The sequence below is a fragment of the Zonotrichia leucophrys genome, chromosome 27, assembly GCF_028769735.1.
Source record: "Zonotrichia leucophrys gambelii isolate GWCS_2022_RI chromosome 27, RI_Zleu_2.0, whole genome shotgun sequence".
Classification (NCBI taxonomy): domain Eukaryota; kingdom Metazoa; phylum Chordata; class Aves; order Passeriformes; family Passerellidae; genus Zonotrichia; species Zonotrichia leucophrys.
In genome coordinates this window covers 3,733,405-3,760,926 of record NC_088196.1, presented here as the reverse complement: position 1 = coordinate 3,760,926, position 27,522 = coordinate 3,733,405, and the positions used below count along the sequence as shown (strand labels likewise).

At 51.1% G+C, this 27,522-nt stretch overlaps 2 protein-coding genes across 2 annotated transcripts; both read right to left on the bottom strand.

Moving 5' to 3' along the window:
• Nucleotides 1-266: 266 nt before the first annotated feature.
• TOP2A (DNA topoisomerase II alpha) lies at nucleotides 267-18,141 on the bottom strand. The gene is made up of 35 exons (XM_064733542.1): nucleotides 18,025-18,141; nucleotides 17,603-17,746; nucleotides 17,347-17,437; nucleotides 16,859-16,922; nucleotides 16,272-16,417; nucleotides 15,634-15,731; nucleotides 15,136-15,348; nucleotides 14,765-14,938; nucleotides 14,474-14,575; nucleotides 13,941-14,078; nucleotides 13,691-13,829; nucleotides 13,253-13,410; nucleotides 12,728-12,853; nucleotides 12,182-12,292; nucleotides 11,985-12,090; nucleotides 11,508-11,617; nucleotides 10,689-10,781; nucleotides 10,100-10,214; nucleotides 9,680-9,801; nucleotides 8,962-9,110; nucleotides 8,418-8,649; nucleotides 8,166-8,300; nucleotides 7,877-8,077; nucleotides 7,119-7,314; nucleotides 5,783-5,874; nucleotides 5,472-5,618; nucleotides 5,269-5,352; nucleotides 4,968-5,165; nucleotides 3,926-4,031; nucleotides 3,499-3,639; nucleotides 2,925-3,069; nucleotides 2,735-2,796; nucleotides 2,491-2,610; nucleotides 1,334-1,533; nucleotides 267-899 (listed from the first exon to the last, which is right to left on the bottom strand). Exons 1-35 carry the CDS (start codon nucleotides 18,055-18,057, stop codon nucleotides 762-764), a joined length of 4,629 nt encoding a protein of 1,542 aa, XP_064589612.1. The 5' UTR covers nucleotides 18,058-18,141; the 3' UTR covers nucleotides 267-761.
• A 731-nt stretch (nucleotides 18,142-18,872) lies between these two features.
• On the bottom strand, nucleotides 18,873-27,250 carry LOC135458662 (collagen alpha-1(I) chain-like). Its single transcript, XM_064733925.1, has 23 exons — nucleotides 25,213-27,250; nucleotides 24,879-25,018; nucleotides 24,538-24,606; nucleotides 24,108-24,170; nucleotides 23,957-24,022; nucleotides 23,528-23,743; nucleotides 23,008-23,370; nucleotides 22,685-22,804; nucleotides 22,554-22,607; nucleotides 22,383-22,409; nucleotides 22,039-22,140; nucleotides 21,839-21,883; nucleotides 21,613-21,693; nucleotides 21,458-21,499; nucleotides 21,344-21,371; nucleotides 21,090-21,139; nucleotides 20,867-21,001; nucleotides 20,683-20,745; nucleotides 20,510-20,578; nucleotides 20,274-20,342; nucleotides 19,951-20,145; nucleotides 19,430-19,533; nucleotides 18,873-19,296 (listed from the first exon to the last, which is right to left on the bottom strand). Exons 1-23 carry the CDS (start codon nucleotides 25,502-25,504, stop codon nucleotides 19,086-19,088), a joined length of 2,604 nt encoding a protein of 867 aa, XP_064589995.1. The 5' UTR covers nucleotides 25,505-27,250; the 3' UTR covers nucleotides 18,873-19,085.
• Between the last annotated feature and the right edge of the window lie 272 nt (nucleotides 27,251-27,522).

Below are 27,522 nucleotides of genomic sequence, written 5' to 3'. Positions count from 1 at the left end.
CTCCCACTAGAGCAGGTTGTTCCAGCCTGGCCTTGGACACTTCCAGGGATGGGGCAACCACAGCAGCTCCCCCCGTGCTGGGGACCACAGGGGTGTTCACAAGAATTCAGCTGGGGAGCCACAGTGGCCACAGCCAGTGGGGAAGTGGCCAAGCAGCCCAGCACCCCCAGAGCTTGTGCCAAGCCCTTGGCTCTGACACAGGGAGGGCTTAGCACAAGCTCTGCAGTTGTTATTTCCCAAAAAACCCATGGTGAAGTGAAAAAAAATAAGTACAAACACTTTTATTAGACAAATACTTCAACAAACAAACTCGGGACAAGAACAAACACAGAAATATTTACATAGTGAAGGAATAGTGCTGGAAAAATGACTCCAGCTCACCTGTTGGGTGGTAGCATTAAAAATTAATGTGTTTTAGTACTATAAGGTATTTTAAGAGCAATGTATAAATTTTAAAGGATTTTGCATGTTCTAAAATCAACTTTAACACTAAAATGACCACAAAGTGTCAAATAATGGGGAAGAGGGAAGTGTGGCAGCACTTGCTGGGCACGTGGCTCCAGTGTTCACCCAAAAGGGGATGTTCCTGCTTAAACAAATCTAACTTATTTAAAAGCAAAGAAAAAACGAGCTGTGTTCACCAGTAATGAACAGTTTTGGAGTGGTTCACATTTGGTGAAGATTTCCTAGGCTGAGATGGGAGCTCTGGAGCGCTGCTGAAGGCTTGTTGTGGATCTGGAGGTAAAAATCTTCCTAAAAACTCAAAATAGATCATCCTCAGAGGACTCCTCCAGGTACTGGACGGGTTTTTTGGCACGGCCAGGCCTGGCACGGGGCTGAGGTGCAGGGCTTTCATCACCAGAGTCAATGGTGAAGGTGTCTTCCTGTACCTTGGATTTCTGGAGGGAAAGCAGGAGAGGAATCATGGATGTGAGAGCACCCTCAGGGAACGTGATGAGCACCACATGGGGACAGTGGGTGTTTGGGGTGGTGGGAGCAGACCAAGGGGCGTCTGACCCTTATGGGGGAAAGGTTCTTATCCCAGAGGGGGCTCAGGCACTGCCCAGGCTCCCCAGGGCAGGGTCACAGCCCCAAGGCTGACACAGCTCCAGCAGGGCTTGGACAACACTCAGGCACAGGGTGGGATTGCTGGGGTGCAGGGCTGGGAGTTGGACTCTATGATCCTTGTGGGTCACTTCCAGCTCAGAACATTCCATGATTCTACAACCCTCCTCTTCCCCATTCCCCACACCCAGGTAGAGGTTTGACCTCCACCAGCTTTTCCTGACAGAAGAACCCACCCCACGCTCTGAGGTTCCCTCGTTGCACAAACCTTTGATACAACAGATTTGGCAGGCTTGGAGCCAAAATCCGAATCAGAATCCGAATCCAAAGAGTTTTGCTGCCTCTTCACAGCCTTCCTCCCCTTGGCGTTGTCACCCTCGCCACGCAGAGGTCCCTCCTTGGCTGCAGGCTTGGCTTTGGGTGCAGCCTTTTTCTTGGCCAGGATATCCATGATGGAGGGCTGGTTGTCTGGAACAGAGCACGGTGTTAAACCCCTGTTTCACTCCTCTCTCCTTCCCAGTTTGGGAATTACTTCCAACAGAAACAGGCTCCGTGCTGCCGCGGGGTCAGCGCGCAGGTCGGCTCCGTTTGAAGCTGGGTTTTCTAGAAAGATCTCTCTTCCACAGATGGTGAGGAATGAGGTTGTTTATCTGCTCAGTTCCGCTACATTTAGAGGATCAAATGAAAGCGTCCCCAAAGCAATTTACAGACTATTTCAGATTGAAAAGTCCTGATCTCTCACGGCTCCATAACCCATCTCAGACCTTCAAAATCCTGCACAGCAAGGAAGGAATTTCCCAAACACTCAACTCATTCCTTCTTACCTATATTTTCACTTTTTAAAAGAGCATCTTGTAGCACAGCTCATTTCAGGCTATTTCTGAGTGATAACATGCCTTCTCAATTTAGGAGTGGAAGTAACACTATTTTCCTGCTGGGATCAACACCGAGTTGATTCCATTTGGAATATACAAAACAGTGTCAAAGTCTGGGGTTTAAAAATCCCTGAGTCAAATGCTGGAGATGGATGAGATGGATCCAGCACTGAATAGATCAAACTACCCCCAAAAGCTTGCCTGCTTTCTTCCCAAAAAGACACGAAGTAGGACATTGACTGCAAGACACAAATTCCACTCGGATTATCCCTGCCAAGTATTACATAGCACTGTAGGAAGCATTCACTTTTCCTGTTCCCAAACTAAAATTCCCTCCCTCCTAGCATGTCCAACATGAACTAGAACACGATATGTTTGGAAACAGACCTCAAACATGACAACCAGAGAACCTCTGCCACAAACCTCAGATCTTTGCTGAAATGCAAACTCCATTTGCCCAGGCCCTGGAACGCCAAGCGAAATCACTGGGACTGTTTCCCACAGGAATTATAATTGTTCTCAAAAACTGATGTTGCTGAGCTGCCCTTACCCTTGGTGGCTCCAGCTTTCTTGGCTGCTACAGTTTTTTTGGGCACAGCCTTGGTGCTTGGAGCTGGGACGGATGGAGCTTCAGGAGCCTGGCTCACCTTGTCCTCAGGGACATCTTGGGCTGGAATGGGATAAGGAAAGCAGAAAGTCAGCCTGAAACAGCCAAATTATCCCCTCTGCTCTCCCCTGTGCACTGCTGAGGGATTACAGAGCAATCCACGTGGTTTAAGAGGTCTCACACTCACCAGGAACAGCACTTGGCACTGCCTTTTGCTTGGGAGCTTTTGCTACTTTTTCAGTGGTTTCCCTGGAAAACAAAACCCCAAGTTTTTAATTCAGTTTATGAGGAACTAAATAGGGGAATAAAAAAAAAAAAGCTTTTAACTTCTGTGTAGCGTTAAGCACAATTTCCAGTGATTATGGAAAAATACTCACTTGGGAGCAGGTTTGGGCTTGGGAGGAGCCTTTTTCTTAGAGTTTGTGTCTGATTCTGAGTTGCCTTCACTGTCACCCTGGAATTCAGGGTCCTCATCTGAGCTGGAGTGATTTGAGTCAGAAATGACCATGGGCTTGACTTTGGCTGATGGAAGAACACAGATGTGTTATTTTACACATTTGGCAATATGCAGCTCTGTTTATTTTTCAATATTTTAGCTACAGTTATTAAAAAATAAAGATCTGAATAAAAACAAGCAGATGCTGAGTCTGCCAGGGAGAAGACTCCAAATGACAAGTGTGTTCTGTCATTTGGAGTCTTCCAACCTCACCCACAACACATTTCATGTGCCAAGACAGTTGTGTAATTAAACCAAATAGCCATATTTCTCTAGTTGCCCATTTCTGCTTTTCCTTGAAAATGTGCACAAACGGTAGAAATGTTTAATAGTTTCAGACAGTAAAATAAAGAAGGCTTTTAAAGATGATTTCTAAATGTGATCTGAGGCTCTGGGAGGTCCTTATATAGTCTCCACAAGGACCATCCTTCTCCTGCATCCACGTCCTCACTCACCTGCTGCCTGGCGAACCACTCGCTCTCTTTGAGGAGGTGCTTCAAAGTCAGACTCTGAATCAGAGCCTGAGTCAGACCAAGGGTTTCGTTTCTTGGTTTTCTTTAATGGCTTGAAAGGCAGAGTGGCCTGTCTCTTAGCTCCTGAAAAATATTGGGAGGCAGGATGAACCAGCAAACTTCCATGTATAGTTCAGGCTCAGCAGTTCAAGTTCAGCTTAGAAATACACTGCAGTCAGAGGATTCTGGCTTAAACAAAGAGAAATAGGAATCTATCCTGCTTGACTGTTATCCAGGATCACTTTCTCACCCAGTTTTTCCAAAATTACTGGTCCTAGGTGTTGCTCACCACCCTCAGGAAGAGGTCAGATAACCAAACTGACAACCCTTTCCCTCTTTTCCTTGGAGGGAATAACATCAAAGCATTTACCTTGCTCAGTCTTCAGCTTCTGTGCTAATCTCTTCTTCAGGCCTGCAGTCTCCTTCTCTCCGGATGTGTTTTCATCCTGATTCTCATCAAATTCAGTTTTTTCACTCTGCAGATGCAAGCAGATCCCAAACAGTGAGTCAGCTCACAGAGAAGAGGCACATGGGGTAATGGAGGAAGGAGCTGCTTATTTTAGCCATGGAAAACTAGCGGTACAAGAAACCTAAATCTGTGAAATAAACTGTGTGTAGAATTGATTACAGACAGGATCTATAAATTGGACAGGATCTGCCCCAAAATCAGGTGACTTAAAAGGCAAAATCCAACAGGAACAAAAACACAAAAACAGGAACTCTGGCCCCACTCCTGAGCACTCTGGTCCTGCTGCTGTGTGCTGGCTCTGGGGGGATGGGGATGCAGGACAGGACAGGGTGGGATAAAAACAAAAGCAAGAATTATTTGGAAAAACTGTTGGGTGGAATCACGTGGAGGAAAAGAGTGACCTGTGTGGCTTCCAGGGTCAAACAGGTGAAGGGATGGGTTATATCTCTCTGTTGGATATGGCTGAATGACACAATTTCAACTAGTCCTATAAAAACAGTTCAATCTTTTTTATCTCCTTGATACAGAGAACAAAGATGGCATTAAGTGGGTGAAAGCATTGCAGGATATGTAAAGGCTGTTCTGGAGAAGGGAATGTACTGGCTGTGCTTCCTGCCTGCTAGAGGGTTTATCAAATTCCCAAGACACCTGGAACAACCTTACTTGCATCCACCCCCCTTTCTCTGAGCTACCAGCCCATCCCTGGCAGTGCAATGTGCCAAAAAGTCCCCTCTAAGCCACCTCCTGATATGTGAGTCTGCTCTCCTTCAGACTGAGATATCCCTACTCCCAGTGTTCCCCAAATCCTCAGGATTGGGTCCTGTCCCTCTCCCTGAACAACTGCTCCAATAGGACAAGTCCAGCTAACAAGGATTCCCATTTTTTAGGGCTGTATTGAAGAGCGTGTAAAGGAAGATGGAGCATTTGGAATGTTCCTTTTTACCTTTACTTTCTTCTTCGTTTTCTTCTCTGCCTCTGCCTTCATCTCAGCAGTGATGCGAGGAACAACCCTGATGCCATGAGGGGATGGCATTACTTCTGGCAGCTGGGCCTTCTTCACCTTTGCTTTCCCTCCTTTCACCTTCAGAGGTTTGCCAACAACCCCTGCACTCTCATCCTGTGCTTGCTTGGCCTCCACCACCTGCAGAGGGGAGCATAAAATAACACAAAAAATATACAATAGTCAATAAAGGGCTGGTGGATAAGATGAGGGAGTTGATTTTCTGCACTGAGCATTGACATACATCGAGCTCTTCAATGAAGGCAGCAAGGTCTTCTTTCCACAGGTCAGAGGGACTCTTCCTCTTAAGGTTTTCCAGCTCCTTTTCCTAAAGGGAATCACAGATAATCACCAATAACACATTTCAATCTACCAGCCAAAAATAACCTGTACAACACATAATATATTGCAAATATAATGTTTTTATAAGGAAAGGAAGGCACCTACTTTGTTATCCCTCTGCTTGCAGAGCTCATCTTTCTTCTCCTTGGTCAGATACCACAGGGGCATGTTCAGCAGGTAGTTGAAGTCTGGGCCAGAGGCTGCAGTTGATTCTTTGTCACTCTCTTCTTCCTCCTCCCCCTCCTCTTCATCCTAAATGTGGATTTGAAAGAAACACAGTCAACAAAAACCCTGACACACACAGGTAGGGCTGCTGATCAAACATGGAAGCTCTGGGAATCCTGCTCTTTGAAAAGCAACAAAGCCTCAGAGCCTGGGCCAGTTTGGGCATATTCAGAGCATGACTGAGGCATTACCTTGTTCTGAGCCTCCTTCCAAGCCTTCACTGGATCAGACTCGTACCCTCTCTGGATGAGAACTTGGATCAGCTCTTTCTTGGGTTTGTTTTCTGCAAACAGACATTTCAGGATTGTCACTCAATGCCCACTACCAGTGGCTGTTAGGAGATACAGATGATCTTTACAGTTTGGATCCTGTGGTTGTAGCTGCTCACCATCCTACAGAGCTCCAAACCAGCCTTTCCACATCACAGCTGGAACATGTGGAAGAGCCTGAACAACACCTGAAAAACTCCTATTTAGCAGGAGATTTCTCAGGGAAGCATTGCTCCTGTACCAGCCAAAACAGTGTTAATATTTTTCTTTGTTTCCATACATGCATTTCCCCTGTTTTAAGTAGTTTTTGAACTTGGGAGAAAAAAAGGTATGATGGTATAAGCATCATGTGGAGAAAGAAACTCTTGATAGCTTGGTATAGCTTGCACCTCATTAGACATCACCCAGGAAATTTATGCTCTAAGTGCTCAACCACTGGAAATGCTTCAGCTGGAATTTGCTCCTTTTTAAGGTATCAGAAACCATCAACCATGAGACACAAATACAAATGAAACCAGCTCTGGCAGCCTTGGAACTACTTATTACAAAAAAAAAAACCCAAGAAAATGAATTTCAGGGGAATTATTTCTCTTCCTGAGTTCAGTCAGACAGACTCGAGCTGCTGGGATTACTGGGCTGCCTTCAGACACAAACCACAAAGCATCTTATGACACGTTGTCTGGCCGTGAAGGCAGCGGAACACAGCCCGGCTTTTACACCGAGGGGGAAAAGTTGATTGAAAAATGTGAATGTTTGGAACAAAGATCTGCTTCTTTTTCTAGCTCATGATTCTCAGATGCTGCTGTTTGAGTATCATCGAAGTTTGAAACCCCCAGTCCGCTGAGAACATGATTTGGAGTGTTTTTGCAGAGGTTTAAAAAGATAATGGAGAGAGATACAGATTCTTAAAAATGCACTTAACAGCAAACATTGCCACTTTCTAAACCCACAAATAATTAACTCTTCCTCTACCAAGTCAGAAATAAATGGGAATTATTGCTAAACTATTAAAAAATTCTCTCAAAAATTCTCAAACACAGAGCAGGAAAGCTGCATAAGTATCCCATTGTCATTATTATGTGTATAATACACAGACCAAGGATACTCTGTGAAGCATTTTCCTCTTAGATGTCACAAGAACAGAGATAAGCCCTGGTGTGGTTTATAAAAACCAGCCTGGGGCGGAGGGGGTGCTGACAGAGCTCAAGAGATCACCCAGTTCTCCCAGTTCCAATGCCAGTCACCAAGAACAACATACCAATGACAATTTTGCCATCTATTTTCTCCAGGATGAAGCGAGCCTGGTTGCTCAGCTTTGCAGACTCAGCACCCAGCATCCCAATGAGCCATTCCTTCCTCAGATTGTAATATCGGAGCCGGAGTTCAAAGAACTCCTTAAGAATATCCTGGGGAGAGTCGTATTTCTTGAGAAAGCCGACATGGTCAAAAAGAACCTGGAGGGAAATGAAAGAACACAGGTGTTATGATGATAAAGCTGATTCCAAACCCACTGAAAGTTACCTGTAACACAGGTGTGATGGTACCACTGAATTATTAATTATTAACCAACAAATTATCAGATTTCAGTGTTGTTCTAGGAACTACTGCAGTTTGTGAGCACAGCAGCAGAGACAATTTTAGAATTTCAGTGTTCTGGAATACAAGCAGTGGAGTTAAGGTTACTTGAATCTTAGAGCTCTGTGCAGGACAAACATCTCGCATCAAAGCTTCGCACATTGTCAGGAACCAGACGTTCAGTGCCCCTGCTGCTGGCTCACAGAGCTCTGCAAACTGTGATTTCAGATCATTTTGCCTCCTTCAGGCAAACCATCCACTCTGGACCCACTCCTAAGCCAGGCTCTTGACCTTTGAAAGCTGATTTAAAACCAGTAACAGCAGAAAAATCAAAGTGAATAGGTTACTGCCAAAGAGGATTTTTGTTTCACGCAATGACTGCAGCTGTCCACAGAGTCTGAGTTAAACCAAGAAATTCCTTCAGCAAAATCTGTCACGTACCATGGAGTTGCATGTTAAACTTGTTTGGAGTTTGAAGACCTTATGCAGCCCCACAGCTTCAGCTTCTGCTAGTTTATCTTCAGTCATCTTCACCACAAACCTCACCGTGGTGTCTGTGTGATATTCTTTGTAGTCTGTGATTAGAGGAGGGGTCTTCTCAGTCCCGTTCAACATCGGCTCCAGAACCTGCTCCTTATATGTCTGAGAAAAGAAACAAAGTCAAATACAAAACCCACTACTCTTTAAAGAGCAAACTGTACATTCCCAGAGCAGATTCCCTGTTTATTACCTGTGTCCATGTTCTGACAGGCAGCTCAGTGATCTCGATGGTTGTAGAATCAAGGATGGACACTTCACCACTTATCACATACTGATTAGGCCCCAGCTCATCTATGGTGCCTTTGAAATTCTTGTAACTGGGAAGCTGAGGAGCAAAAACACTGGATTCAGCTTTGTGTGGATGCCTCTTTCTTTAAGCATGCCCATAAAATGCTCAATAAACTAACAAGCAAGATATTTGTTTTTTAATTATATTATTTACCATTGGCAGTGGCTCTTCTCCATCCATCAGCCGACGGATATTGTTAACAACTTCTCTGATATCAAAGTTGGGGATTTTACAGGCCCAGCCAGTGCCAATCCCTTCAGCCCCATTGACCAGCACCATTGGAATGATAGGCATGTACCACTCTGGCTCCACACGCTGGTTGTCATCATAGAGGAACCTCAGGATGTTGTCATCCATTGGTGGGAACACCAGGCGTGCCAGGGGACTGGAACAGAGAAGGGAATTTAAGCCCAAATTCTTGTTACAGAACATGACTGCCATGCAAAAAGAAACCTCCTTAATTTTTATTATCCCACCCAAATTTCTCCCTTTGGTTCTGCTTCCATTTCCATATTCTCTGTGCTGATAGCCACGTTTCCATAATGGAATCTAGCACCTGAATCTCATTTCAATTGTTGCTACTCTGAGCATGCAAGTATAGCCCAAAGTTTTAAAGGGAAAAAATCCAATTTGTTTTTCATTCTAATTGCTGTAAAATTGAGTGCTTTAGTACAGTAAGAACTTTAGAAATGCTGACCTGAGCATGGTGAAGATGTATCGAGGGCTGGCAGAGTCTTTGCCCCCGTGCAGCCTTGTGCCAAACTGACCAATGGGCTGGAGCAAGTTGAGGTTGTTGCTGCCCACAAAGTTTTGAGCCAAGTTAATGATGGTCATCATCAGTGCAGCCTGCAATAAAGGAGGTGCAAAGCTGTGCAATGCAGAATGGCTCAGGGGATGGACAAAGTAAGGCAACATTCACACCAAGAACTCAACTGATACAGATGATAAACTCAATTGATGAAATACTAGAGGGAAGCTCAAGGGAAATGCATCCCAAGACCATCTGAAATGTTCTAGTGACCCATGTCTGTATCTGTTGCTGTCTACCTGCTCTGAAACCTCCAGTAAAAAATTCTGTCAGTCTCCACAGAGAACCTTGTAGTAGTGCTTAACTTTTCCTGACCCAAGCAGAAATGTTATTAACATTTGCCCAAGTCCATCACAAAATAAGTTTTGGGTTTTCTTGTTCCAGTTTTTGAATGAACTGTGCTCCCATGAAGTCCAGACAGGACAGGCAGTGACCAACATCAGATTAAATTAATACTGAAGAATTAATTGTGGAAACAGCTGAACAGCAGCTTCCCTTTGGTGTGCACACTCAAACATCTAATTCTGCTTTAGAGGCATTGTAACTCACACCAACAGAAGGGCTTTTTGCCTTTTAAAGTGTTTTGCAAACCCAGGCAGGTTCTTACCTCACCATGATGGTATGAGGACATCTCAGCTACAGAACCAGCCAGCTGAGCAACCTTCACCTCCCGCTTATCGTTCCGTTTGAAACAGGTGAACAAAACCTTCCTCTGGCCTGGCTTCAAACCTGTGTGAAAACAGAAACGACCTTGTGGTGAGAACATGTGATGTGATGCACTTGGCTCTCCAGAGATGCAAGAACTACTTAAAGATTCTGTACCAGCTGAGTAAGGCACTGGCAATAATATACTACAAAATGGACAGGATATTTCATCCACTGATGAAAAAACTCTTAGCAGAAAACAGACTTCAGGATGCTGACCCTGACACCTCAGCAGGTTCTCTGGCTCTGATGGGACATCAAACACCCATTTCCTCAGTTCTGGGGATACACCATGCAGAATCATGACTTAGAAATCACTTACCATCAACCAGTGATGGGATTGATCTCTCATTATCTGAGTTTGAGAACAGCACTAACTCCTTGTTGATGAAGTCATTGTATGTCAGGTAATCAGTGTTTTTCCCATACAGGTATTCCTAACAAAAAAAAAAACCAGAGGAGATTGCCTTAATTTTAACAGGGCCTAATAATTTTCTTGGTTAGTTTCACTGAAATGGGAACTCCTTGTAAGACCAGCTAAATACAGTTCAAGTGATGACACTCTTAGCATGGCAAAGGGAAACACTTCCCAGGATGCATTATTTCCACCATTTTGATGGAAATAACGACTTCATTTGCCTCTGCTTGTGTTATCATTTTCCTTTTGATACAGCAACTTGAAAGATGAGAGTTAAAAATGAAGTTGACAGTTGGATAATTGACAATGAGGCTACACTGATAAGATGAGAGAAGAAGCTGCTCTGCAAAATCCTGACACATTTTTAACGTCCTCTAATCCGGACCTGACTCACTGAGTGAGCTGTGTGCAGCTCTGGTGTGCTGGGATGAAGCTGAGAACAGCCCCAGGCAGAGACTGGAAACCAGTTTCCTTATAAACATAAACCTTTTACCTCTGGTAGACCGTGCAGCTTCCGTTGTCTTCTATCCTCCATGAAATTCGTCAGCCACTCCTTTCGCTCTTCTATCTTCTTCTTGCTAAAGGCCTGCATGTTACAAAATGGAAAATAACTCAATTCCAGAACATTCTGTGGCTGTGCACTATTGGATCACTTGAGAAAAAGGAAGAGCTTACCCAGAACAACATGCTAAACAGGCTGATTTAAGAGCCTGAGAAACGCAGTAAAAGGGTTCTGTAGCTAAACATATTAAGAGCATAATTTCCACCACTCTGTAGAAGACAGAGTAGTTAGGTTTAAATTTATAGATTTTTAATATAATAACAGATGACTAAAGCAGATTTGAGGGGAAATTAATATTTTTGCGGAAAATTTTGATTTTTTGGGCATTGCCTAACAACTCTGAATATTTAAGAATCAAAGACCAGCTAAGGTGAAGTTCACAGAAACAAGAACTATTTTAATCCACTGCTTTGCACTGGGGGAGAGAGATCTAACTCGGAGAAAACTGCAGCAGAGTACACAGAAAAATGTTGAAGGAATATTTACTATTGTGTCTGAAAATGTCAATTGGTTTGTAGTGATCAGTTTGTTCCAAGCTATATTTAAAGCCCATCACTAAAAGGGTACTCTTGCCCTCAGGTTGAGGGGCAGATTCACCGCTCCTGGTTCAACTAAAGCTGTAGCCTTGGTAACACAGAGATTGTCTCCAGCCCAAAGGCCTCCAAGAGCATTTTAAGAGAAAACACAGAGCACTCTACAAGGTGAAATACCAAAGGTAGCAAGCCAGCAATTAAATCAAGTGTTAGTTACCAGGGTGATCGCAGCATCATCTTCAGGCCCAGAATATTTGAAGCCAATTCGGTGTTTTGCCATATCTGCAAAGTATTCTTTGGCCTCCTTTGATGTGCTGGTACCCAAACCTGCAGGGACAGAAAAGGTAATCCTAATGACTTTTTGCCTCAATTAATTCAAAGAAATATTTTGCTATGCCCAGTTTTTGTGATGCATCATATGAACATAGAGCGTGAAGATGACTTGCTGAAAATTTAAGTTACTTCAAAACAAGATGTATCACAGAAGTCACAAAAATTACAACTAAATGAGCAGTAGCATGTAATAGTTTTGGATTTTGTCTGTAACTCCTGTAAATATCTGAAATCTAATTGGAATATCATAGGAGGGAAGAGACTTGGAGGACACCCAGACCAAATCCTTTCTGCAAAGCTGATTTGACTGCATCAAATCATCAATGCTTGGATCAGTTTCCCCATATTAAGTTTTACAAACCTTTGTAGTACTTGATTTTCCATGAGTTGTAGTTCTGTGTATTGGCTTTCCACTCTTCAAACTCAGGAATGCTGTAGAATGCAATTTCTTCTTTGTTTTTAAAAGCCTACAATGGATAAACATTTTAACTGTGAAATGAAAGGCATTTTTGGGCAATGGATCCTCAGTCATCCACCTCATCCTCCCCCAGCCCTCACCTTTATGATGGGAGTAATGAATTCCTCCAGAAAATTGTGTCTTAGAAGAGATGGCCAGTTGTGATGGATGAAGTTAATCAGCAAACCTTTGATGTGTGATCCATCCTGATCCTGAATTTTAAAATAAAAAAACAAACCATATTTTATCATGGAATGATGGAAATGACAATTGTTGGCTTAATAGTAAATTACTCTGGAATTCCAGCTAACTGACCCTATTCACTTTCACCTCTAAAAATTAACAGCATGTGTTAATTGCTCAAAATTAAGAAAAAGTATTCTTGGTGAAAAAAGGTGTCAAGGACTGGTCAAAGACTTTGAATCAGCAGAATGGAGAGACAGTGTTTGGCTGATTGATGTAACTCAGCATTTTACTTTTTTTGTGGCTGAAAAGACATTTTCACCCACAAAAATGTAAAATGGGAAAAAGAAACACAGAGAATTAGATACAACAATAGCAGCACTTAGACAAATATTTTCTTCCTATCTCTTTACTTAAGTGCTAATTGTTATCCTCTCCCAACTTTCAATTTTAATGAACCTAACCTGATCTGTCATGATCATAATCTTTCCATAGCGAAGACTTTTTAAAGATTCTTGATCTTCATAGTTCTTTTTATACTGCAAACCCACAATCTTGATGATGTTGTTGATTTCAGCATTTTCCATAATCTGAAAGAGATCACACAGAATGAAAACTTGTCTTTCAAACTCAAAATGTAGCTCAAGAAAGTATAAAGTTATCCATAAGTGAATAATTGGCTGAGTTCTGTCCTGCTGGGGTTTTTTTTGCCGTTTAGAAATGTATAATTTCTAATGGTTAAATTACTCTAGATAATTCAAACCATTTCCCAATGCACAACATGAATATTATCCCCTCAGGCAAATCACTGAACAGGACTTAATCAATATTCCTACTTAACCAGTGAGGCAGCCTCAAGCTGAGGGAAGTGTTTTAGGCACTGCTCCTTGGAGTTCCAGTGCTCCAGGTGCAGCTGCTCCAACTCACTGCACAAATCACAAATCACACCACACCTTCCAGCACGTAACTGTAACCATTTTCCAACCCACCTGCTTGTGAGAAGCTTCCCTGACATTGAGGATTTTCCCACGAAGAGGAAATACTCCATATTTGTCTCTACCAACCACTCCCAGACCAGAGACAGCCAGAGTTTTGGCTGAGTCTCCCTCAGTCAGGATCAGTGTACAATCTAAAGAATTCTTGCTGCCTAAAAAAGAAGAAAATTGAGTCAGTTTTCTACTTAAGAAATGAAATCCAAGGCTGCACATTCACGACTGAACAAGTATAAATAAGCTTTTAAGGCAGGTTTTTTGGCACTGCACACAGTAAGTGGGGATAATCATAGTAAATGGGACTGCAAAATGGGAGTAAAACTATAATGACAGGTTTTCTGTTCTCACTTCTCCTTAGGAGACAAATCTTTTGTTCAAGGAACAAGTTTTAACTGTTTTTCAATGAACTGGTTACAAAGGATGTCAAACACTTACCAGCATCGTTGGCATCATCCAGTTTAGGAACACCCTTAATCTTGGAGTGTTTCACAGCTGAACATTTCTTATTCAGCTGGTTCTGAGCTTTAAATTTTACCCAATTTAGGATACTTTCAACAATGCCACAGCCAACTGCCTGCAACACAAAACCCAATCCAAAGTTGTGGGAAAAGCCTCAGCAGTGACAGAAACTTTTGTTATGTATTTTTTACAGACATCTTGACTGCCCATGCACATCAGGACTTACACCCTTGATGAATTTTTCACTCAGTTTACAGGTAGAGCCAAAGTTCTTTGCTTGCAGAGTCATGTTCTCCTTAGTCTGAGAGTCAAAGGTTGGATTTTCAATTAAGGCATTCACAAAAATCCACATGTGGTTCTTCACCTGCAATTAAATACAACAAAGATCACACACTGTACAGTGAGGGAACACTCAGCACTGTAGGGTTTGGAATTTTCATAGATATTTTGTTAATTTTGAACAGCTAACGATCATTCATGAAGTGTTAGATGATTTGAGATGTCAAGAATTGGCATCTCTCCACCTCAATAGGTGTTATCTAACAGATAGTGAGGTTTAGTGCATCTACACTGACTTACAAAGGGAAGTTAATTGGCTTAAACTGGACAATATGAGATTTCTATAATTAGCAATCTTCTATATACTGTCTGCACAACGAAAATGTGTTATTAATTAATGCAGCTATGTATTAAGCTGAAGTCACAATTTGCAGTAATGCTCAAGTTGTGCTTCCCACCTGGAAAATTCTGACACTGTACCTGGAAAGGCTTCACTCCAACTCCGTTTTTGTTCTTCTTTTTCACAACATCAATGATTTTTGTCACGAGCTGGTCAGCCACATAATCAACGTGCCTGCCACCCTGAGGAGAATGGGACAAGGACCTGAGACTGAGGGCACTGAACCCACAAAAATATAAATATCTATTTAAAACTTTAAGCACATTCTTTGCAACATTATTTTTCACTACCATATGTACACTTACAAATAACCAAGAATATTCATGTTGAAGAACATGGCACAAGTTTAATTAAACACACTAAGGGTTTACCTTTGTGGTGGCAATGCTGTTAACAAAGCTGACTTGCTGGAAGCCTTTTTCACTCAAAGTCAAGCACACTTCCCATCTGGAATTGACTTCCTCATGGATAACTTTAAGTGCATTCCCAGTTTCATCGACCTTATCCTTCAGATAAAGATCCACATAGCTGCGGAATCCTTTCACCTGCATGCAGATGAGAGCAGACAATTGGTTGATAATAGCTCCTAGAAATACTTAATTCACATCCTCCTGCAAAAAACCCTTCCTGCGTGTGTTCCTTTGTTCTGTGTGATGACAGGAATGGCCTGAAAAGAATCTCACTGGTTAAATGACACGGAAAAAATCCCAAATATTTGTGTTTCTTTTCAATGCTCACTTACAGGAAGCCTCTGTCCATTCAGGAAAACTTTGACATCCTTTGTGGATCCAGCAATATCATAAGCTCTTCGAGACATCAGTGCTACAATGTCCTTATCCAGAACAGTCATTTTGAATTTGGACAGATCAGGTTGGAAAGTGACACAGGTGTAATCCTCTCCATCAAAGTGTTTCAGCTTCATTTCTCCAGCCTTTCCCATGTTGTCTGTCCAGGTCTGAGGAAAGGAGCTTTGGTGAGTTGCAAGTCAAACACACACACATAACTACCTTAGTTTTTAAAAGCAGTGAGATGGTTTATGTGTTTTAGATATCTTTAAATTAAACAAAAACTCTGGTTAAAAACCAGATTCTCACGTTGTCTGCTAATTTCATTATTCCTTTGAATTACATTTTGTGGGTCAAATTTCCTTTAATCACACTGAACTAGTTTTGAAACAAAACCTGAGGGTCTCATTTGAAAACCTCAGGTATAAACTCCTTGGAAAGAAAAGTGCTCCTACCTGCTTGAATAACTTCTTGTATTCACGACATCCAGTTTCCACAGTAAATTTTGTGCTGAATATGTTGCACAGTTTGGCTCCATAACCATTTCTCCCCCCTGGAATTAGAAGGAACACAGACTTGTGTTATTCTCTTTGTCCAAAGCCATCTAAAAGAATGCAAGGCTAACTGGAGTTTGTCAATGTCCACCCAATCCAAAGACAACTGTCAACAAGCAACAATATTCAACAAGCTCAGTATGCAACTACAAATTTTGATTTAATTAGGGTTTAAGAGAATATTCAAAGACAAGTTTCCCAGGTTTGCACTGCTGTTATGATTAAACAGAGCACAGAGATTTCTCTGATAGATTCAGAATGTGATTTTCATAGAATCACAGAATGGTTTAGGTTGGAAGGGACCTTAAAGCCCAGATTGCTTCAAGCCCTGTCCAACCTGGCCTTGGACACTTCCCAGGGATGGGGCAGCCACAGCTTCTCTGGGCAACCTGTGCCTCACCACACTCACAGAGAGGAATTTCTTCCATATATCTCACCTAAATTTCCCCTTTTTCAGTTTTCACTTCCTGCCCTTTCTAGCTCAGGTCACACACTTGGAGCTGCTCAGAGATATTAGTGCACATCTGAGCCTTCCTCACCTGTGACTTTCTTCTCATTGTCATCGTAGTTGCTGGATGTCAGCAGCTGTCCAAAGATCAGAGCAGGCACATAGACCTTCTCCACTTTGTGTTCAACAACTGGGATGCCTTTCCCATTGTTCCACACACTGATTGTGTTATTCTCTCTGGGGAGGGAAAGAAAAATCTGTTTTTAAGGCTGCAAATGGCTGAGATAAGAAAGAAGTCACCAAAAGGCTCTGGGGAAAGGCACAATTTCACCAGGAACAAATCTGTGCTCAGCAAGTGCAGCAGCTGCCAGCAGAGGGGGGACAGGCAACACAGAAATGCCCAGATCTGCACATGCTGCCTCTGAAATGGACCCACACACCAAACCCTGTCTGTGCTCAATCAAGATAAACAGGGAGAGGAAGAGGAAAACCACAGCAACAAAAGAGCTGTTTCCCCAGTCAGCCCTCTGTGAGAGACCAGGGCACTAAGCAGAGAGAAAGCTTTCACTGCTGGTGAATTAAATTTGGGCTATCTCGGATCAGCCCCACAGCCCTGCAGTGCCACCTCAGCTTTGCAGAACAGCTGGAGGCAACCAAAAACAATGAAACCAAACTTACACATCAATTGTGACTTTAATGCACGACATGTTTTTATCCCTCTGCTTGTTGTCTGCAGCATTGACTAGAAAGGAAAGAGAATATCGGGTTTTTATTACATTCTCAATCAAGGGAAAACTATGAACTATGCAGTGTTCCAGTAGAATGAACACAAAAACTCACTACAGTGTTACTAATAATCACCTCAGCATGAAAATATTTTGCAAATTACCAAGAGGAGCACAAGTTATCATGGAATTATGAAGGTTGGAAATGACCTCTGAATTCCTCCAGTACAACCATTGGCATAAAAGGGAGAATTTTGGGCAGAACGAAATCAAGTTTGTAATTGGAGTTTTGAAATTTTTCTTTTCGTTTGTTTCCCATGAATGGTTTGCTATTAAGCAGTGCTAATAATTTCTTGATAATTTATGTTTAGCTCCAGTTTCTTCCATTCAACCCCCGTTAATAACCCATCACTCACTGACTCAATGGATCTGTCAGCTTACCCAGAATCTCATCAAAGATTTTGTACAAGCCAGGCACAAAGGTCACATCTCTGCAGTTGAGGCCAATGCCTTCATCATAAACCCACATTTGCTGAAAAAAAAAAATAAAAAAGAAGAAGGAATTTGTAAGTGCCCAGGTCCAGCCCCTCTTCTGTGCCATTTGTGATAGATAAGCAGATGTTTTGTGCTTTGTAAACAGCTGCTAAAGAATCCCCGCCTGCCCCGAGTTGCTGGGGGGGCTCAGCCCTGCTCCTACCTGGGTGACGAGCTCCACGGAGCCGATGTAGGTGTCTGGCCGGAGCAGGATGTGCTCCAGCTGCGTCTTCTTCTGGTAGATGTGCTCCACCGAGAGCTTCTTGGGGCCATCGGGCTTGCCCACCACGATGTTCTCGTTGGCGGGCTGGGAGGGGACAGGCGGCGGTGAGGGGAGCACAGGGGAAACACGAGGGGGCCAGGCCGGGGAATGGAAGAGAACCGCAATGGGAATCTGAGGGGAGTGAGGGCTGGGGAAAGACAGAGAGAGGAGCCCGGGGAGACCCTGAGGAGACCCAAGGGGGGGCTGTGAAGGAACCCGGGGAGATGCTGAGGGGGAACCGGGGAGAACTTGCGGGTGCCCGAGACCCTGAGGGGACGGTGTGGCGGGGGATCACGAAGCCCCGCAGCGGTCGCAGGACGTACCCGGAGGGGCGACTGGGGCTGCGAGAGCTCCATGGCGGTGGCGGCGGTGGTGGCAGAGGCGATAGCGGCTGAGGCGGTGATGGCGGCTCCAACGTCCCCTTCAAACCTCCGCTCGTCCCGCCGAAACGCGCAGCCAATCCGCGCCCGCGACTCCCTGCGCCCTGCCAATCGCAGCGCTGGGGCGGGCACACGGCTAGCGCTCTGCCCGCCCTCTGACCAATCAGACGCCGCACCGCGCGTTCAAACCGGCCAGTCGGGAGGGGGAGCGGTGAGATTGGCAGCGGGATTGACCAATAGAGGAGCGAGAGGGAGGGCACGGAGGCTGCCCGTTTGCCGTTGGCGATGGGCCATGGTGGGATACACTGGGATATACTGGGATATACTGGGATACACTGGGAAACCCCGACACACACTGGATACACTGGGCAGACCCTGTGAACCCACTGAAGTACTGCTACACACTGTGCAAGCCCCAGGGATTCACTGGGACCCGTTGGACTGGGGCACTGGACGGAGCTTGGACACGCACTGGGATACACTGGGGGTCACTGGGGTATACTGGACAGAGCCTGGACATGCACTGGGATACACTGGGAATCACTGGGATATACTGGGAATGCCTCAGGAACCCACAGGAATACACTGAGCAAGACCTGGCACTGGGATATACTGGAACACACTGTTCTAAGACTTCACTGACATGGAGACCTGTGGCAGGGTGTCCCCTCCCAGTTACCACCAACCCCAAGGGGACTGGAACTCATTCCCAGCCCCTGCTTCCATTCCTGTGTATGTCCCCTCATCCCCTTGCTGCAGCTGACCATGCCCCCCAAGAACAAAGCATAGCGTCATAAAAACCAACATTTTTATATCTTTATTTCTGAGTGGTGATGGCTCCAGTGGAGGTAGGAGGCTGCAGGCACAACCCAGCATTGCCCCATGGCACAGGGATCTGTGGGGTGGCACAGCCTGGCTGTGGACCTGGTGTCCCCTCAGTGCTCCCAGGGACATTCCCCAGGCCTAGAGGAACACCTGGAGCTCCTGCTTGGGTGTCACCCTTGTCACCACATGTGCCGGTAAGGAAAAGCCACCTCGATGCAGAGCACGGCCAGCGGCGTGGAGCAGTTGTGCCTCTGCCCAGCCAGCAGCCTGCCCTCCCCCAGGGCGCTGGCCATGCCCTGGGCTGTGCCAGAGCTGCGCCAGCCCTGGCAGTCCCAGCGGCGGGCATGGCCACCCCGTGGCGTGGAGCCGTGCCAGGCTAGCCGGTGGGGCCTGTGGGTGGGGATGAGGTGAGAGGGACACCCTGGGGCACCCCTGCTCTTTGTTCCTGCATTTCTGCAGGGAGGGAGCCAGCACAGACCCCCCACACACAGGGCCACCCTTCCAGGACCTTGCCCACACTCACCAGAGGGGATCTGCCAGGACGTTGCGCCCGTTGAAGGAGTAGATGGGACCCCGCAGGGCAGCACCCCCAAAGAGGGAGCTCCAGGACTTGGCCAGCAGCTGCCCCTGTGGGCACGAGCCACTCTGCTGAGCCAGGGGAATGCCCTAATCCCCAGCCCTAATCTGGGTTCTGGGTGCTCCCCAAATCCCTGAGCACAGCCCCAGGGCTGGCGGGAGTCCCTCACCCACTGCAGCTCATGGGGTCTGTGAGGTTTGTCATCCCCAGCCCCAATCCCCATTCTGTGGGTTCTGGGTGCTCCCCAAATCCCTGAGCACAGCCCCAGGGCTGGCTGGGGATCCCCCACCTACTGCAGCTCATGGGGGCTGTGAGGTTTGTCATCCCCAGCCCCAATCCCCATTCTGTGGGTTCTGGGTGCTCCCCAAATCCCTGAGCACAGCCCCAGGGCTGGGTGTGGGTCCCTCACCCACTGCAGCTCATGGGGGCTGTGAGGCTTTGCCTCATCCTGGGGACAGGGTACCTGCCTTGAGGTTGATGATGGGGAGGGTCCTGTCTGTCCTCTTGACGATGGACAGCAGCTGCTGGCTGGGGGCTGACAGGAAGGCCCGGAAGGTTCCGTAGAGTCCGGCCTCCTGGGACTGCCGGTAGCACTGTAGGTCAGCGCCCCGGATCCCGCTCATGTCGCCCCACAGGGGCACGTTGAGGGCAGCCAGGCGGAGCTGGGGGTGGCAGGGAGGAGTTGAGGTCTCTGCTCCCTCCATCCCAGGGGGTGTGAGCCCCTGGCAGTGCTGGCCAAGATTGGGGGTCCCCCTATGCCATCCCCACCCTGGGGCCAGGCATTCCTTACAGATGGGATCCGTGGGGCTGTGGTGGTGGGCAGAGTCTGGGTCAGCCCTTGTTCCTCCTCCTTCTGGATCTGCAAAAACACAGCTCAGGTCAGTCTGGGGACACCCATCTGTGTGCCCTCCCCAGACCAACACAACACCAGACTCTGCTTGTGCCAAGCTGGCACTGCCCTGCTGATATCCAGCCCATTGCTAGGGCACATCCCTCCCAGCATGGCCAGCCCTCAGCAGGGCTCACCAGTGAGTCTGTTGGATATTGCACAGGTGACAGCGTGTTGGGACCTCTTGGCTGCACCCTCTTCACCTCCTGGATGGAGAGGTGGAAGAAGAAGGAGAGAACAGCTCTGTGAAGTCTGTCCACTCCATCATGAGGAGGACTTGAGTGGGCCCTGCAGCTCCTGCACCCCTCACCTGGTACTGTGGGGTGGAGGCAGAGGGGTCATCACCAGCCAGGAACGACTTGGGATCCTCCAGCTGCTCAATGACACAAACAAAGGGACAGGTTAGGAGGAATCCTCACCTTCCTGGGGATCTGCTACCCTAACCCAGCCCTGGATCCTGCCCCCCCAGCCCTTCCAGGGACCCCACACGGTACCAGGAGGCGGCTCCAGCCGGCGGGGGTCCGCAGGAAGGCGCTGCTCCCTTCCCTCACATAGACCAGGCTCCCCTCGGGCACAGCGCTGCTCGCCTTCACCATCAGCTCCTTGGACTTGAACACCCACGTGTGGCGCTGGGGGGAGGCAGAGGGTGAGGGTCCTGCTGGGGGGTTTGCTGGGGCAGCTGGGGGGGGTTTGCCTGGGGGTGCAGCCTGGACGCACCCGGAGATCAGCGCGGGAGTCCGATGGCTCTGCCTGAGGGACACCAGCATCTGGAGAGCCCAGAGATGGTGAGGGGTCACAAGGTGTCCCAGAATAGGGCCTGGATGCTCCCATGGGAGCTGGCCCCACAGGGATGTTGTGGGAGTGGGTGACAGAGGCAGCAGTGGTGCCAGGGAGCCGGGCTGGCATGGCCCCAGCACCCAAGGAAGGGAGGAAGACTTCAGGAAATGTCTCCACCTGGGAAACGCCCTCACCTGATGGCCAGCTGCGGTCTGTGGATGCCTGTGAGGGCAAACAGAGTCTGTGGCTGCTGCTGGGCACAGGGAGGGGACAAGGACACTCTTGGGGACAGCGAGGCTGTGGCTTACCGGCTGCTTGCAGGGCGGCTGGGCATGCACGGGGTGCACCCTCTGCAACCAAAGACAGGCAGGTTTGGGGTTTGGGGGGCCCTGGTGCTGTGCACACTCACACAGGTGTGTGTGTGCTCTGGCACAGGCGTGTGCACACCAGGGCTGGGCCTTACATTGAGGTAGAGGAGGCCTGGAGGGCCAGGGGGGCCGGGGGGCCCAGGGGGCCCGGGGTTCCCGGGGGGACCTCGAAGAGCCTGCAGAGGAGCAGTGAGGAGGTTGGACTGGGCTGGTTTGGGGCTGTGACACCCAATTGATGCCCCCCATGTTCCCATTCCTGTCCCCTCCCAGGGCTGAGTGTCCCTGGCTGGGGCAGCACACAGGCCAGGAAGGGACTCTCACATGGGGGATGATGGCTCCATAAATCTCTGGTTCCTCTTTGCCATCCTGCAAAAGAAGAGGGAGAGACTGATCTCCATCTTCCCTCTGTCCATTTTCCCTTCTCCTCCCCTCCTTCCTCCACCCATCTGGGTCCTGTGGGGTGAAGCATGTCCCCAAGGCTGGGCTGGGGTCCCTGGGCACCCCTTCCCCATGCCACTCACCGTCTGGTACCTGCTGATGGAGCCCCACGAGCCGGGCTGGCTGCCGGTGCTGGGGAAGGGGAGGTGCCCTGGTTTGCACCCGTGCTCCCCATAGCAGCACCCCTGGGTGAGACACAGAGAGAAGCAGGGTTAGAGCCTGTGCTGAGGCTGGGGGTGGCTCTGGGCATGTTTAGGGGTGGCACAGGTGAGCACACGTGTGCCTCTGTGTGTGCCATGCTGTCCCTCCTCCCCCACCATGTGCCCCAAGGGGATGTAAAGGGTGTTGGGGGGGCAAAGGCAGCACAGAGGGCTCAGGGGTGGGGATGGCACCCCCCAGCCTGCTGCTCTCCCCCCACACTACAAACCGGCTCTCCAGGGTCGCCCTTTTCTCCCTGGAAGGGAAGTGAGAGATGTTGTCAGTGCCCAGCTCTGGGGGTCCCCAGGCTTCCCAAGCCCCCCAGGCAGTGCTGTGCCTCTCAACCAGGGTAGATGGTTGGTCAGGGTGCCAGGAGCCCTGCCCATGGTGCCCAGCTCACCTTGGTGCCCGGCAGCCCGGCCAGCCCGTGGTGTCCAGCGTGGCGTGAGTCACACTGCAAAGAGAGGATGTGTGGGGTGATACGGGTTCCCCCCCACTCCCAGGATCCTCAGCTTGGGACCCTCTACTCACCCTGTAGTCCCCTGGTGGTCCTGGTGGCCCCATGGGACCGGGCATGCCTGGGGACCCTGGTTCTCCAGTCCGGCCAGGGCTCCCTGGCATGCCTGGCAGCCCATACTCGCCCTTCTCGCCCTGAGGGCAGATGGCACAGGCTGGTGAGTGTGGAGCTGAGCCCCTGGGCTCCCCCAGGCCCCACTGTGGCAGGATTGGGGCAGCCCTGGAGTGCTCAGAGGGCTTGGTATTGGGGCTGCTCCCCCAGGGCAGGGTGGGGCGCTGGTGAGCCTGGGTGCCCCATCCCACCCCAGGGGCTATGCACAGGCCTGGGACCCCCTTACCTTTTGTCCTGGGAATCCTGGCTCCCCTCGGAGCCCTGGTTTGCCAGGGTGTGATGCAGATCCTGGGGGACCAGGGGGTCCTTCGTGCCCAGGCACCCCGGGGGGACCCTGAGGCCCTGGGAGTCCGGGTGCCCCTGGGGGTCCATCCGGCCCAGCTGAGCCTGGAGACCCTGGGAGTCCTTCAGCCCCAGGGAAGCCGGGTGGCCCCGCGGCTCCTGGGGGGCCTGGGGGTCCTGGCTTTCCCTCCCGCCCAGGGGCCCCCTGGGGGCCATCGTGCCCTGGGTAGCCGGGGGGTCCGGGCATGCCGGGCAGCCCGGGGGGACCTGGGGGTCCCGGGTTACCTGCAGGGCTGGAGACTCCCAGCTGCTTGTCAGGTTGGAGGGAGAGAGGAGAGGGAGCAGAGTCAATGAGCTGCCGTGTCACATCCCCTGGTGCCCCTGCCCACCCGCACAGCCACAGGTCCCAATCCCCCCCACCCTGCGGCCAGCACGGGCAGCACCGGCCCCTGTTCTGTGCTCACCTCGTTCTCTGATCTCTCAGGGAGCGCAGCAGGCGCGGGTGAGCCCCGGGATCCCCCAGCACCCGGGGGTCCCGGGGGTCCCGGTGGTCCCGGAGGTCCCGGAGGGCCCCGGGGACCCTGGTGACCCGGCTGTCCTGGGCTGCCGGGCTTCCCCCTCTCCCCTAGAAATCCGGGCTGGCCTCTCTCTCCGGGGAACCCTCGGTCACCCTTCTCTCCCTGTCGGGGAAGTTCAGAGCCTGGCTCCACCTTCTGGCCCTTTTCTCCACTGGAGCCCACCACGGGCACCTGCTGACCCCACCCTGGGGCCACCTGAGTCACTTCTCCACCCAAACCCCGAATTAGAGTCCAAATCATGAGCAAAGAGGGTTTAGCTCAGACAAAGACTATCACGGTGGGTGTCTCTGGGTCCCTGCGGGAGGAGCAGCGCACCTTTGGGCCGGGAGGGCCGGGAGGGCCGGGGCGCACGGGGCAGACACAGCCGGAGGTGTTGTGCGCCTGGAGAGGGTGGGAACAGCCGTGAGCAGCGGGGACGGAGCCCCAATGACGGGTCCGACACAGGTGCCCCGCGCCCACCTCTCACCTGGAGGGCAGGGTCCGTGTCCGGGACCGACGGGAGCCGCCGGGGCAGCCCCTTGGCCGTGGTCTGTGCGGGGGAGAGGGGCTGAGAGCGAGACCCCTGAGCACCGTCCCCATTCCCCACTCCCACCGTCCCCATTCCCCACTCCCACCATCCCCATTCCCCACTCCCACCATCCCCATTCCCCACTCCCACCATCCCCATTCCCCACTCCCACCATCCCCGTTCCCCACTCCTACCGTCCCCGTTCCCCGTTCCCCACTCCACCATCCCCATTCCCCACTCCCACCATCCCCATTCCCCACTCCCCACTCCCACCGTCCCCATTCCCCACTGCCACCGTCCCCATCCCATCCCGCCCGTGTTTTCCAGAGCCCCTTGTCCCGCTGTCCATCCCAGGGGACCTCCCTGGTGTTCAGGACCCCTCCACCACCTGGATCTGCAGGAACTCCTCCTCCACCGCGCTCCCCTCCAGGATCTCCGGGGCGGCCGTGGGTCGGTGCTGCTTGGGACAGACAGGACGACTCAGGGCAGGGCTCTGGGACTGTCCCCAGCCGGGGCTGCCCTCAGCAACCCCAGAGCTGCAGTGAGGGGACACTGGGAGCTGCCATCACTGCTTTCCAAAGGGGGACAGAGAGCTGAGTTGGGGTTGGAGCAGGACGTGGTGCAAGCAGGGCATGGATAAGGGGTAGGGCATAGCCTGGCAGCAGCTGGGGAATTTCGGGAGGGCTGGAGGAGCCGGAGGGGCGCTGCTACCCAGGTAAAAGCACCCACCTGGCCTCGTGTGCGTGGTGGAGCACGGCCTGACCCCTTTGCTGCCCCCTTTGAGAGTTGGTCCCGGCGTTTAGGGGCTGTTACCAGAGGAGGTTTGCTCAGCAGCACCTTCCCCGCGGGCTCCACGCTGGCGTCTGTGTCTGCAGGAGCAAAGGAGCGCTGGGATGGAGGTGGCAGGGCTGGAGGGTGCCACAGCACTCCCATGCCACCAGCAGTGCCACCAGCAGCTCTAGACCCTGGCACCCCACACACCACCCTCCACACGCCCCCTCCGTGCTGAGGAGCAGGAATTTGGGCGGCTGGGAGAGCCATGTCCCCATCCCACCATGCCTACCTTCCTCCCCATCCAGGCCGGGGGGCACGGGGCTGGTGCCCGGGTCCGGGGTGGTGTCCTCTGAGCCCAGGGAAAACCACTGGGCCGTGGCGGGGTGCAGGCAGCTGGCCAGCACCGAGACCATGCAGAGGAGTCTCAGGAGGCTGCTGGACCCCATTCTGCTGCCCACGATGGGGGGGTCCTTGGCTCGTCCCACTCCTTGTGCCGTCTGGTCCCGCGGCCCCCGCTCGGCGCCCGCTGTTATCGGCGGCCCCGCCACGCCCCCGGCCCGCCCCGCACCCACGGACCGCATCCGGAGGGTGCTGAGCCCCCACGGGGCCCGGACACCGTCTGTGCTGCCAGCCCGGGGACAGGGGGCACTGGGAGCCGCAGGAAGGGAGGAGATGCCAGGATGGATGCGAGGGAGGGCTGGGGAGGAGAGGCTGCCTGGAAATGGGGAGTGAATGCAGTGGAGGAGGGGGCACTGGCTGCGGGTCGTCCCTGAGGTCTGTCCTGCTGCTGGTATTGGAGTCCTGCAGCATCTGTGCAGGCATCGTGTCCCAAAGTATATTCAAAGGGCCTGGGGTCTCACTGGTTTCATCAGAGCCACCCTCAGGTGGGGGTTACAGCCCTCTCTGACCCCCAACCCTCTCCTGCTCCTGCCTTTTGCCATCCTGCAACCTCTCCCCAGGGCTATGGCAGCTCCAGACCCTGCTGGGTGTGTGGCTGAGGAGCTGCAGCCAGTCTGGGCCCCCACAGCCTCAGGAATCCCAAAGAGCCCCCATCAAGGACTGGGGACACGGGGCTGTCCCAGGCAAGGGCCTGAGCACCAAACATCAGCACTGAGCCCCTGCCTGGCCTCAGAGCTGTGTTGGGGTGGGGGCAGCACAACTGTGGGGGGCACCAGCCCAGCCCCAGTCAGTGTTACAGGATGGTGCTGGGACGGTGCTGGGACAGGGAGCTGCAGGAGCAGTGTCGGGGCAGAGGTGAGGGAACTGTCCTCCCCTGCATATCCCCACTGCCTGCAGACACAACAATCTCCCTGGCGGGCACTCAGTGCTGCCAGCGCCTGATAAGGTGCCACAGCCTGGGCAGGACTGGGCACCTGTTTGGGTTTGGTCTCTGCTGGGACACTGAGTCAAGGCTGGTGGCTCTGCCCCGAGTCAGGGCCACGGTGCAGCAGTGCCAGGCAGGGCAGGGGCTCAGAGCTGTGTGAGGAGACCTTGTGGGGGCTGGGGAGTGTGGGGGACACAGACCCTGCTTGCCCCTATCCTTGCCTGCACTTGCTGCTGCCCAGCTCACCTGCATGGGAGAGAGAAGATTGTCTGGAGAGCCCTGGTGGCAATGCCACCGGTGCTGTCACTCAAGCCTCAAAATGCCACTCTGAGCACTGGATGTACTCACCCATGAGATGAGTTTGGGCTTCTCAGCCTGCATGACAGGCAGCTCTGCTCCATTTGTCCCACCCACCGCACTGACCCCCACACCAGGGCCCCCCTGCCACATCCAAGACCCCCGTGCTGTGCCCACGGCCCCCACCTCACATCCAGACATGTCCCTCCAGTTGTCCCAAACCCCGTGTTGACTGCGATGCCCCAGGCGCAGTTCGGGGGTCACTAGCCCCGGGTGATGCTCGGGGCTGTCCCGCGGGCGCAGGGGCTGCTCCCCGCGTCTCCGGGCTCCCGTCCTCTCCCGGTGCAGCGGGGACTGGCGGGGCCGGGTCCCAGGAGGCAGCCGGGGCTCCCGCCCGCTCCCGCTTTTCCCGAGTAGCCGCTAGGTGCCGGCAGCCTTCAGCCTATCCCGGGCTGTGCGGGGCGGGGGGCGCGGGGGGCTGCGGCACCGGGGCCAGGTGGGCTCGGGGGCCCGGAGGAGCCGCCCTGGACAGTCGCGGACACACCGGGGCCGAGCCGTGCGGGATGCTCCGTTATCAGCAGCGCTTCTCCTCCCGCCTGGACCCCCCACACCCGGAGCCCGGAGCCCACCCGGGGGTCTTGGCCGCGTTCCCCGCGCTGCAGCCCCGCTCGGTGTGACCCCCGTTCATCCCGGTTGCTCTCGGGAGTGAGCAGGGCTGGAGGAGGCGGGGGTTCGGGTGGGCGCCGCGGGGCCGGGGGCTCCGGGCCGGCTCTCCGCGCTGCCCAGCGCCGGGGCTGCCCCGCCGGCAGCGAAACCACCGGCGGTGCCGGTGCCGGTGTGGCCGCCGCCGTGGGGGGAGCATCGCTGCCCGGTGGGTTCCCGGTGGCGACGGGGGCGGCCCCGCCGGTGGCCCCGGTGGCGGCGGCGGGAGGTGTGGCCAGGGGCCGCATAAAGCCGCATAAAGCCGCCGCCGCCGCC